Raw genomic sequence first — 12,194 nt, 5'->3', positions numbered from 1 at the left:
ATCTCCATCACTTCACACCAGAGCTCAATGACTAGACATCTCCATCACTACACACCAGAGCTCAATGACTAGACATCTCCATCACTTCAAACCAGAGCTCAATGACTAGACATCTCCATCACTACACACCAGAGCTCAATGACTAGACATCACCATCACTACACACCAGAGCTCAATGACTAGACATCTCCATCACTACACACCAGAGCTCAATGACTAGACATCACCATCACTACACACCAGAGCTCAGCTCCACCCACCTCTCCCACAGCCCCACTGATTGGACACACTCTGACTGGAAGACTCAAGCCCAATCCTAAATCAATCCTGAGTCCCTACCTTCAAGTCACTTTTGTAATATTGCTTACACACCTATCCAATACGTCCATTAAATTGGGATCCATTTGGAATTGGGCAAGAGGCCTCACACATGCCAAGCACACGTAAACCATTGGAACACACTGTTTTTAATCAGAGTGTGTGAAGAAGATGTTTACATTGAACAGTCAGTGAACTACAGATTTCTCCCCGCATGCAAATTCACCAAAGTCACACAGAATTTTCACCAATCACAAGGGGTAACACACACAAACACACACTCACACTCAGACACACACCCCAGGTTCCTACCCCTCTGGTCAGGTCAGACGCTCCTGCCCTCCCAGAGATCTAGATCAGAGAGAACCCAGACAGAAAAGAAGACAGGGGGCCAGATTTAACCTCTGACCTTTAACCCCTCACCCTTTCCTGCCCCCTGGTCTGTGGCAGCCCACCTACCCTGCGGTCCCGAAGCGCCCAGCTCCCAGCAGCACTTACGTCTGGACTTACATGGCGGCGGACTGAGCCCTGTCCCACTCCTGGTCCGGGTGTGTGTGTGAACGTGTGTGTGTGAGAGGGATCCTCCCATCAACACCAGACCCATCTCTTCAGCACTACAGGGGAACACCTCCACATAGCGGCTGTTAACCCCTCGCTTGCCAGCCTGGCCCGGACCAGACATCACCTGCTTGTGGACCCGCTGGGAGGCAGAGAAAGCCCGCTCCGCTGAACGCATCTGGATGAAACAGTCCCCTGACGGACGACCCTATGGAGATACACACACAAAGCAGGGTAACTCTAGTATCAGTACGTATAGTGTGTGTGTGTGTGTGTGTGTGTGTGTGTGTGTGTGTGTGTGTGTGTGTGTGTGTGTGTGTGTGTGTGTGTGTGTGTGTGTGTGTGTGTGTGTGTGTGTGTGTGTGTGTGTGTGTACCTGTTGGTTGACCACCATGTGTACTCCGTGTGGTCTGATGTCGTGTGTGTATTCTCCTAGGAAGGCCAGTATGTCCTCTATGGTGGCGGTGTAGGGCAGCCCCCTCAGCCTGAGGCAGTCCCTCACACCACCAGGAGAGGGCAACAGAGACACAGAGGGCAACATTGACACCAGGGGGGCTGGAGCCACGGCGATCAGAGGGGCTGACGTGTACCTGTTCAACACCTACACACACAGAGAGTTATACGGTTAGATGGTTATAAGTGCTGGTTCAGCAACAACATACACACATAAACAAGCATATTCTATCTGGGGTTCCTGGTTTTACTCTGGCAGGGGTATTCTGATTAAGTGTGTGTAGGTGTGTGTGTGTGTCTGTATTGAAAAGGTGTGTGTGTGTTTGTGTGTGGACAGTAGGGATCTGGCTGGTTGCCAACAGGATATCACAATGTTTACCGTCCTGGAGAGGAACTGTAACCCAGCCCCCTCAGGGTCACTCACTACCACTGAACTCTGACCTCTTGGCCTCTCACCTTCAGACATCTAAGACCACTAGAACATTTAAACCTGTACTGTGTAGGAGTCTAAAACCACTACAACATTTAAACCTGTACTGTGTAGGAGTCTAAAACCACTACAACATTTAAACCTGTACTGTGTAGGAGTCTAAAACCACTACAACATTTAAACCTGTACTGTGTAGGAGTCTAAAACCACTACAACATTTAAACCTGTACTGTGTAGGAGTCTAAAACCACTACAACATTTAAACCTGTACTGTGTAGGAGTCTAAAACCACTAGAACATTTAAACCTGTACTGTGTAGGAGTCTAAAACCACTACAACATTTAAACCTGTACTGTGTAGGAGTCTATAACCACTAGAACATGTAAACCTGTACTGTGTAGGAGTCTATAACCACTAGAACATTTAAACCTGTACTGTGTAGGAGTCTAAAACCACTACAACATTTAAACCTGTACTGTGTAGGAGTCTAAAACCACTACAACATTTAAACCTGTACTGTGTAGGAGTTTAAAACCACTAGAACATTTAAACCTGTACTGTGTAGGAGTCTAAAACCACTAGAACATTTAAACCTGTACTGTGTAGGAGTCTAAAACCACTAGAACATTTAAACCTGTACTGTGTAGGAGTCTAACCACACTACAACATTTAAACCTGTACTGTGTAGGAGTCTAATACCACTAGAACATTTAAACCTGTACTGTGTAGGAGTCTAAAACCACTAGAACATTTAAACAAGTACTGTGTAGGAGTCTAAAACCACTAGAACATTTAAACCTGTACTGTGTAGGAGTCTAAAACCACTAGAACATTTAAACCTGTACTGTGTAGGAGTCTAAAACCACTACAACATTTAAACCTGTACTGTGTAGGAGTCTAATACCACTAGAACATTTAAACCTGTACTGTGTAGGAGTCTAAGACCACTAGAACATTTAAACCTGTACTGTGTAGGAGTCTATAACCACTAGAACATTTAAACCTGTACTGTGTAGGAGTCTAAAACCACTAGAACATTTAAACCTGTACTGTGTAGGAGTCTAAAACCACTACAACATTTAAACCTGTACTGTGTAGGAGTCTAATACCACTACAACATTTAAACCTGTACTGTGTAGGAGTCTAAAACCACTAGAACATTTAAACCTGTACTGTGTAGGAGTCTAAAACCACTAGAACATTTAAACCTGTACTGTGTAGGAGTCTAAAACCACTACAACATTTAAACCTGTACTGTGTAGGAGTCTAAAACCACTAGAACATTTAAACCTGTACTGTGTAGGAGTCTAAAACCACTAGAACATTTAAACCTGTACTGTGTAGGAGTCTAAAACCACTACAACATTTAAACCTGTACTGTGTAGGAGTCTAATACCACTACAACATTTAAACCTGTACTGTGTAGGAGTATAAAACCACTAGAACATTTAAACCTGTACTGTGTAGGAGTCTAAAACCACTAGAACATTTACACCTGTACTGTGTAGGAGTCTATAACCACTAGAACATTTAAACCTGTACTGTGTAGGAGTCTAACCACACTACAACATTTAAACCTGTACTGTGTAGGAGTCTAAAACCACTAGAACATTTAAACCTGTACTGTGTAGGAGTCTAAAACCACTAGAACATTTAAACCTGTACTGTGTAGGAGTCTAAAACCACTAGAACATTTAAACCTGTACTGTGTAGGAGTCTAAAACCACTAGAACATTTAAACCTGTACTGTGTAGGAGTCTAAAACCACTACAACATTTAAACCTGTACTGTGTAGGAGTCTAAAACCACTACAACATTTAAACCTGTACTGTGTAGGAGTCTAAAACCACTAGAACATTTAAACCTGTACTGTGTAGGAGTCTAAAACCACTAGAACATTTAAACCTGTACTGTGTTGGAGTCTAAAACCACTAGAACATTTAAACCTGTACTGTGTAGGAGTCTAAAACCACTACAACATTTAAACCTGTACTGTGTAGGAGTCTAAAACCACTACAACATTTAAACCTGTACTGTGTAGGAGTCTAATACCACTACAACATTTAAACCTGTACTGTGTAGGAGTCTAAAACCACTACAACATTTAAACCTGTACTGTATAGGAATCTAAAACCACTAGAACATTTAAACCTGTACTGTGTAGGAATCTAAAACCACTAGAACATTTAAACCTGTACTGTGTAGGAGTCTAAAACCACTAGAACATTTAAACCTGTACTGTGTAGGAGTCTAAAACCACTAGAACATTTAAACCTGTACTGTGTAGGAGTCTAAAACCACTAGAACATTTAAACCTGTACTGTGTAGGAGTCTAAAACCACTAGAACATTTAAACCTGTACTGTGTAGGAGTCTAAAACCACTACAACATTTAAACCTGTACTGTGTAGGAGTCTAAAACCACTACAACATTTAAACCTGTACTGTGTAGGAGTCTAATACCACTACAACATTTAAACCTGTACTGTGTAGGAGTCTAAAACCACTACAACATTTAAACCTGTACTGTGTAGGAGTCTAAAACCACTAGAACATTTAAACCTGTACTGTGTAGGAGTCTAAAACCACTAGAACATTTAAACCTGTACTGTGTAGGAGTCTAAAACCACTACAACATTTAAACCTGTACTGTGTAGGAGTCTAAAACCACTACAACATTTAAACCTGTACTGTGTAGGAGTCTAAAACCACTAGAACATTTAAACCTGTACTGTGTAGGAGTCTAAAACCACTAGAACATTTAAACCTGTACTGTGTAGGAGTCTAAAACCACTAGAACATTTAAACCTGTACTGTGTAGGAGTCTAAAACCACTAGAACATTTAAACCTGTACTGTGTAGGAGTCTAAAACCACTAGAACATTTAAACCTGTACTGTGTAGGAGTCTAAAACCACTACAACATTTAAACCTGTACTGTGTAGGAGTCTAAAACCACTAGAACATTTAAACCTGTACTGTGTAGGAGTCTAAAACCACTAGAACATTTAAACCTGTACTGTGTAGGAGTCTAAAACCACTAGAACATTTAAACCTGTACTGTGTAGGAGTCTAAAACCACTACAACATTTAAACCTGTACTGTGTAGGAGTCTAATACCACTAGAACATTTAAACCTGTACTGTGTAGGAGTCTAAAACCACTACAACATTTAAACCTGTACTGTGTAGGAGTCTAAAACCACTAGAACATTTAAACCTGTACTGTGTAGGAGTCTAAAACCACTAGAACATTTAAACCTGTACTGTGTAGGAGTCTAAAACCACTAGAACATTTAAACCTGTACTGTGTAGGAGTCTAAAACCACTAGAACATTTAAACCTGTACTGTGTAGGAGTCTAAAACCACTAGAACATTTAAACCTGTACTGTGTAGGAGTCTAAAACCACTAGAACATTTAAACCTGTACTGTGTAGGAGTCTAAAACCACTAGAACATTTAAACCTGTACTGTGTAGGAGTCTAAAACCACTACAACATTTAAACCTGTACTGTGTAGGAGTCTAAAACCACTACAACATTTAAACCTGTACTGTGTAGGAGTCTAAAACCACTAGAACATTTAAACCTGTACTGTGTAGGAGTCTAAAACCACTACAACATTTAAACCTGTACTGTGTAGGAGTCTAAAACCACTAGAACATTTAAACCTGTACTGTGTAGGAGTCTAAAACCACTAGAACATTTAAACCTGTACTGTGTAGGAGTCTAAAACCACTAGAACATTTAAACCTGTACTGTGTAGGAGTCTAAAACCACTAGAACATTTAAACCTGTACTGTGTAGGAGTCTAAAACCACTAGAACATTTAAACCTGTACTGTGTAGGAGTCTAAAACCACTAGAACATGTAAACCTGTACTGTGTAGGAGTCTAAAACCACTAGAACATTTAAACCTGTACTGTGTAGGAGTCTAAAACCACTAGAACATTTAAACCTGTACTGTGTAGGAGTCTAAAACCACTAGAACATTTAAACCTGTACTGTGTAGGAGTCTAATACCACTACAACATTTAAACCTGTACTGTGTAGGAGTCTAAAACCACTACAACATTTAAACCTGTACTGTGTAGGAGTCTAAAACCACTAGAACATTTAAACCTGTACTGTGTAGGAGTCTAAAACCACTAGAACATTTAAACCTGTACTGTGTAGGAGTCTAAAACCACTAGAACATTTAAACCTGTACTGTGTAGGAGTCTAAAACCACTAGAACATTTAAACCTGTACTGTGTAGGAGTCTAAAACCACTAGAACATTTAAACCTGTACTGTGTAGGAGTCTAAAACCACTAGAACATTTAAACCTGTACTGTGTAGGAGTCTAAAACCACTAGAACATTTAAACCTGTACTGTGTAGGAGTCTAAAACCACTAGAACATTTAAACCTGTACTGTGTAGGAGTCTAAAACCACTACAACATTTAAACCTGTACTGTGTAGGAGTCTAAAACCACTACAACATTTAAACCTGTACTGTGTAGGAGTCTAATACCACTAGAACATTTAAACCTGTACTGTGTAGGAGTCTAAAACCACTACAACATTTAAACCTGTACTGTGTAGGAGTCTAAAACCACTAGAACATTTAAACCTGTACTGTGTAGGAGTCTAAAACCACTAGAACATTTAAACCTGTACTGTGTAGGAGTCTAAAACCACTAGAACATTTAAACCTGTACTGTGTAGGAGTCTAAAACCACTACAACATTTAAACCTGTACTGTGTAGGAGTCTAAAACCACTACAACATTTAAACCTGTACTGTATAGGAGTCTAAAACCACTACAACATTTAAACCTGTACTGTGTAGGAGTCTAAAACCACTACAACATTTAAACCTGTACTGTGTAGGAGTCTAAAACCACTACAACATTTAAACCTGTACTGTGTAGGAGTCTAAAACCACTAGAACATTTAAACCTGTACTGTGTAGGAGTCTAAAACCACTACAACATTTAAACCTGTACTGTGTAGGAGTCTAAAACCACTAGAACATTTAAACCTGTACTGTGTAGGAGTCTAAAACCACTACAACATTTAAACCTGTACTGTGTAGGAGTCTAAAACCACTAGAACATTTAAACCTGTACTGTGTAGGAGTCTAAAACCACTAGAACATTTAAACCTGTACTGTGTAGGAGTCTAAAACCACTAGAACATTTAAACCTGTACTGTGTAGGAGTCTAAAACCACTAGAACATTTAAACCTGTACTGTGTAGGAGTCTAAAACCACTAGAACATTTAAACCTGTACTGTGTAGGAGTCTAAAACCACTAGAACATTTAAACCTGTACTGTGTAGGAGTCTAAAACCACTAGAACATTTAAACCTGTACTGTGTAGGAGTCTAAAACCACTAGAACATTTAAACCTGTACTGTGTAGGAGTCTAAAACCACTAGAACATTTAAACCTGTACTGTGTAGGAGTCTAAAACCACTAGAACATTTAAACCTGTACTGTGTAGGAGTCTAAAACCACTAGAACATTTAAACCTGTACTGTGTAGGAGTCTAAAACCACTACAACATTTAAACCTGTACTGTGTAGGAGTCTAAAACCACTAGAACATTTAAACCTGTACTGTGTAGGAGTCTAAAACCACTACAACATTTAAACCTGTACTGTGTAGGAGTCTAAAACCACTAGAACATTTAAACCTGTACTGTGTAGGAGTCTAAAACCACTACAACATTTAAACCTGTACTGTGTAGGAGTCTAATACCACTAGAACATTTAAACCTGTACTGTGTAGGAGTCTAAAACCACTACAACATTTAAACCTGTACTGTGTAGGAGTCTAAAACCACTAGAACATTTAAACCTGTACTGTGTAGGAGTCTAAAACCACTAGAACATTTAAACCTGTACTGTGTAGGAGTCTAAAACCACTAGAACATTTAAACCTGTACTGTGTAGGAGTCTAAAACCACTACAACATTTAAACCTGTACTGTGTAGGAGTCTAAAACCACTAGAACATTTAAACCTGTACTGTGTAGGAGTCTAAAACCACTACAACATTTAAACCTGTACTGTGTAGGAGTCTAAAACCACTACAACATTTAAACCTGTACTGTGTAGGAGTCTAAAACCACTACAACATTTAAACCTGTACTGTGTAGGAGTCTAAAACCACTAGAACATTTAAACCTGTACTGTGTAGGAGTCTAAAACCACTAGAACATTTAAACCTGTACTGTGTAGGAGTCTAAAACCACTAGAACATTTAAACCTGTACTGTGTAGGAGTCTAAAACCACTACAACATTTAAACCTGTACTGTGTAGGAGTCTAAAACCACTAGAACATTTAAACCTGTACTGTGTAGGAGTCTAAGACCACTAGAACATTTAAACCTGTACTGTGTAGGAGTCTATAACCACTAGAACATTTAAACCTGTACTGTGTAGGAGTCTAAAACCACTAGAACATTTAAACCTGTACTGTGTAGGAGTCTAAAACCACTACAACATTTAAACCTGTACTGTGTAGGAGTCTAATACCACTACAACATTTAAACCTGTACTGTGTAGGAGTCTAAAACCACTAGAACATTTAAACCTGTACTGTGTAGGAGTCTAAAACCACTAGAACATTTAAACCTGTACTGTGTAGGAGTCTAAAACCACTACAACATTTAAACCTGTACTGTGTAGGAGTCTAAAACCACTAGAACATTTAAACCTGTACTGTGTAGGAGTCTAAAACCACTAGAACATTTAAACCTGTACTGTGTAGGAGTCTAAAACCACTACAACATTTAAACCTGTACTGTGTAGGAGTCTAATACCACTACAACATTTAAACCTGTACTGTGTAGGAGTATAAAACCACTAGAACATTTAAACCTGTACTGTGTAGGAGTCTAAAACCACTAGAACATTTACACCTGTACTGTGTAGGAGTCTATAACCACTAGAACATTTAAACCTGTACTGTGTAGGAGTCTAACCACACTACAACATTTAAACCTGTACTGTGTAGGAGTCTAAAACCACTAGAACATTTAAACCTGTACTGTGTAGGAGTCTAAAACCACTAGAACATTTAAACCTGTACTGTGTAGGAGTCTAAAACCACTAGAACATTTAAACCTGTACTGTGTAGGAGTCTAAAACCACTAGAACATTTAAACCTGTACTGTGTAGGAGTCTAAAACCACTACAACATTTAAACCTGTACTGTGTAGGAGTCTAAAACCACTAGAACATTTAAACCTGTACTGTGTAGGAGTCTAAAACCACTAGAACATTTAAACCTGTACTGTGTTGGAGTCTAAAACAACTAGAACATTTAAACCTGTACTGTGTAGGAGTCTAAAACCACTACAACATTTAAACCTGTACTGTGTAGGAGTCTAAAACCACTACAACATTTAAACCTGTACTGTGTAGGAGTCTAATACCACTACAACATTTAAACCTGTACTGTGTAGGAGTCTAAAACCACTACAACATTTAAACCTGTACTGTGTAGGAGTCTAAAACCACTAGAACATTTAAACCTGTACTGTGTAGGAGTCTAAAACCACTAGAACATTTAAACCTGTACTGTGTAGGAGTCTAAAACCACTAGAACATTTAAACCTGTACTGTGTAGGAGTCTAAAACCACTAGAACATTTAAACCTGTACTGTGTAGGAGTCTAAAACCACTAGAACATTTAAACCTGTACTGTGTAGGAGTCTAAAACCACTAGAACATTTAAACCTGTACTGTGTAGGAGTCTAAAACCACTACAACATTTAAACCTGTACTGTGTAGGAGTCTAAAACCACTACAACATTTAAACCTGTACTGTGTAGGAGTCTAATACCACTACAACATTTAAACCTGTACTGTGTAGGAGTCTAAAACCACTACAACATTTAAACCTGTACTGTGTAGGAGTCTAAAACCACTAGAACATTTAAACCTGTACTGTGTAGGAGTCTAAAACCACTAGAACATTTAAACCTGTACTGTGTAGGAGTCTAAAACCACTACAACATTTAAACCTGTACTGTGTAGGAGTCTAAAACCACTACAACATTTAAACCTGTACTGTGTAGGAGTCTAAAACCACTAGAACATTTAAACCTGTACTGTGTAGGAGTCTAAAACCACTAGAACATTTAAACCTGTACTGTGTAGGAGTCTAAAACCACTAGAACATTTAAACCTGTACTGTGTAGGAGTCTAAAACCACTAGAACATTTAAACCTGTACTGTGTAGGAGTCTAAAACCACTAGAACATTTAAACCTGTACTGTGTAGGAGTCTAAAACCACTACAACATTTAAACCTGTACTGTGTAGGAGTCTAAAACCACTAGAACATTTAAACCTGTACTGTGTAGGAGTCTAAAACCACTACAACATTTAAACCTGTACTGTGTAGGAGTCTAAAACCACTAGAACATTTAAACCTGTACTGTGTAGGAGTCTAAAACCACTACAACATTTAAACCTGTACTGTGTAGGAGTCTAATACCACTAGAACATTTAAACCTGTACTGTGTAGGAGTCTAAAACCACTACAACATTTAAACCTGTACTGTGTAGGAGTCTAAAACCACTAGAACATTTAAACCTGTACTGTGTAGGAGTCTAAAACCACTAGAACATTTAAACCTGTACTGTGTAGGAGTCTAAAACCACTAGAACATTTAAACCTGTACTGTGTAGGAGTCTAAAACCACTAGAACATTTAAACCTGTACTGTGTAGGAGTCTAAAACCACTAGAACATTTAAACCTGTACTGTGTAGGAGTCTAAAACCACTAGAACATTTAAACCTGTACTGTGTAGGAGTCTAAAACCACTAGAACATTTAAACCTGTACTGTGTAGGAGTCTAAAACCACTAGAACATTTAAACCTGTACTGTGTAGGAGTCTAAAACCACTACAACATTTAAACCTGTACTGTGTAGGAGTCTAAAACCACTAGAACATTTAAACCTGTACTGTGTAGGAGTCTAAAACCACTAGAACATTTAAACCTGTACTGTGTAGGAGTCTAAAACCACTACAACATTTAAACCTGTACTGTGTTGGAGTCTAAAACCACTAGAACATTTAAACCTGTACTGTGTAGGAGTCTAAAACCACTAGAACATTTAAACCTGTACTGTGTAGGAGTCTAAAACCACTAGAACATTTAAACCTGTACTGTGTAGGAGTCTAAAACCACTAGAACATTTAAACCTGTACTGTGTAGGAGTCTAAAACCACTAGAACATTTAAACCTGTACTGTGTAGGAGTCTAAAACCACTAGAACATGTAAACCTGTACTGTGTAGGAGTCTAAAACCACTAGAACATTTAAACCTGTACTGTGTAGGAGTCTAAAACCACTAGAACATTTAAACCTGTACTGTGTAGGAGTCTAAAACCACTAGAACATTTAAACCTGTACTGTGTAGGAGTCTAATACCACTACAACATTTAAACCTGTACTGTGTAGGAGTCTAAAACCACTACAACATTTAAACCTGTACTGTGTAGGAGTCTAAAACCACTAGAACATTTAAACCTGTACTGTGTAGGAGTCTAAAACCACTAGAACATTTAAACCTGTACTGTGTAGGAGTCTAAAACCACTAGAACATTTAAACCTGTACTGTGTAGGAGTCTAAAACCACTAGAACATTTAAACCTGTACTGTGTAGGAGTCTAAAACCACTAGAACATTTAAACCTGTACTGTGTAGGAGTCTAAAACCACTAGAACATTTAAACCTGTACTGTGTAGGAGTCTAAAACCACTAGAACATTTAAACCTGTACTGTGTAGGAGTCTAAAACCACTAGAACATTTAAACCTGTACTGTGTAGGAGTCTAAAACCACTACAACATTTAAACCTGTACTGTGTAGGAGTCTAAAACCACTACAACATTTAAACCTGTACTGTGTAGGAGTCTAATACCACTAGAACATTTAAACCTGTACTGTGTAGGAGTCTAAAACCACTACAACATTTAAACCTGTACTGTGTAGGAGTCTAAAACCACTAGAACATTTAAACCTGTACTGTGTAGGAGTCTAAAACCACTAGAACATTTAAACCTGTACTGTGTAGGAGTCTAAAACCACTACAACATTTAAACCTGTACTGTGTAGGAGTCTAAAACCACTACAACATTTAAACCTGTACTGTATAGGAGTCTAAAACCACTACAACATTTAAACCTGTACTGTATAGGAGTCTAAAACCACTACAACATTTAAACCTGTACTGTGTAGGAGTCTAAAACCACTACAACATTTAAACCTGTACTGTGTAGGAGTCTAATACCACTACAACATTTAAACCTGTACTGTGTAGGAGTCTAAAACCACTACAACATTTAAACCTGTACTGTGTAGGAGTCTAAAACCACTAGAACATTTAAACCTGTACTGTGTAGGAGTCTAAAACCACTACAACATTTAAACCT

At 38.7% G+C, this 12,194-nt stretch overlaps 1 protein-coding gene across 4 annotated transcripts in view; it reads right to left on the bottom strand.

The window, feature by feature from the left end:
- LOC106570743 (epithelial splicing regulatory protein 1) overlaps positions 1-12,194 on the bottom strand; it is a 31,781-nt gene that overhangs the window by 7,298 nt on the left and 12,289 nt on the right. For 2 of the 4 annotated variants that reach the window (XM_082960238.1, XM_045698392.2), the window contains exons 10-11: positions 1,253-1,477; positions 817-1,084 (exon numbers count right to left, since the gene is read on the bottom strand). In XM_082960238.1, coding sequence (XP_082816364.1) covers positions 817-1,084; positions 1,253-1,477 — 493 coding nt within the window. The remainder of the gene's footprint in view (positions 1-816; positions 1,085-1,252; positions 1,478-12,194) is intronic. The other 2 variants (XM_082960236.1, XM_082960239.1) reach the window with 1 other exon arrangement.

This window comes from Salmo salar, chromosome 02 (assembly GCF_965601325.2).
Source record: "Salmo salar chromosome 02, fSalSal1, whole genome shotgun sequence".
Lineage (NCBI taxonomy): Eukaryota > Metazoa > Chordata > Actinopteri > Salmoniformes > Salmonidae > Salmo > Salmo salar.
The sequence above is the reverse complement of the archived record's forward strand: the minus strand, read 5'-3'. Positions and strand labels throughout refer to the sequence as shown.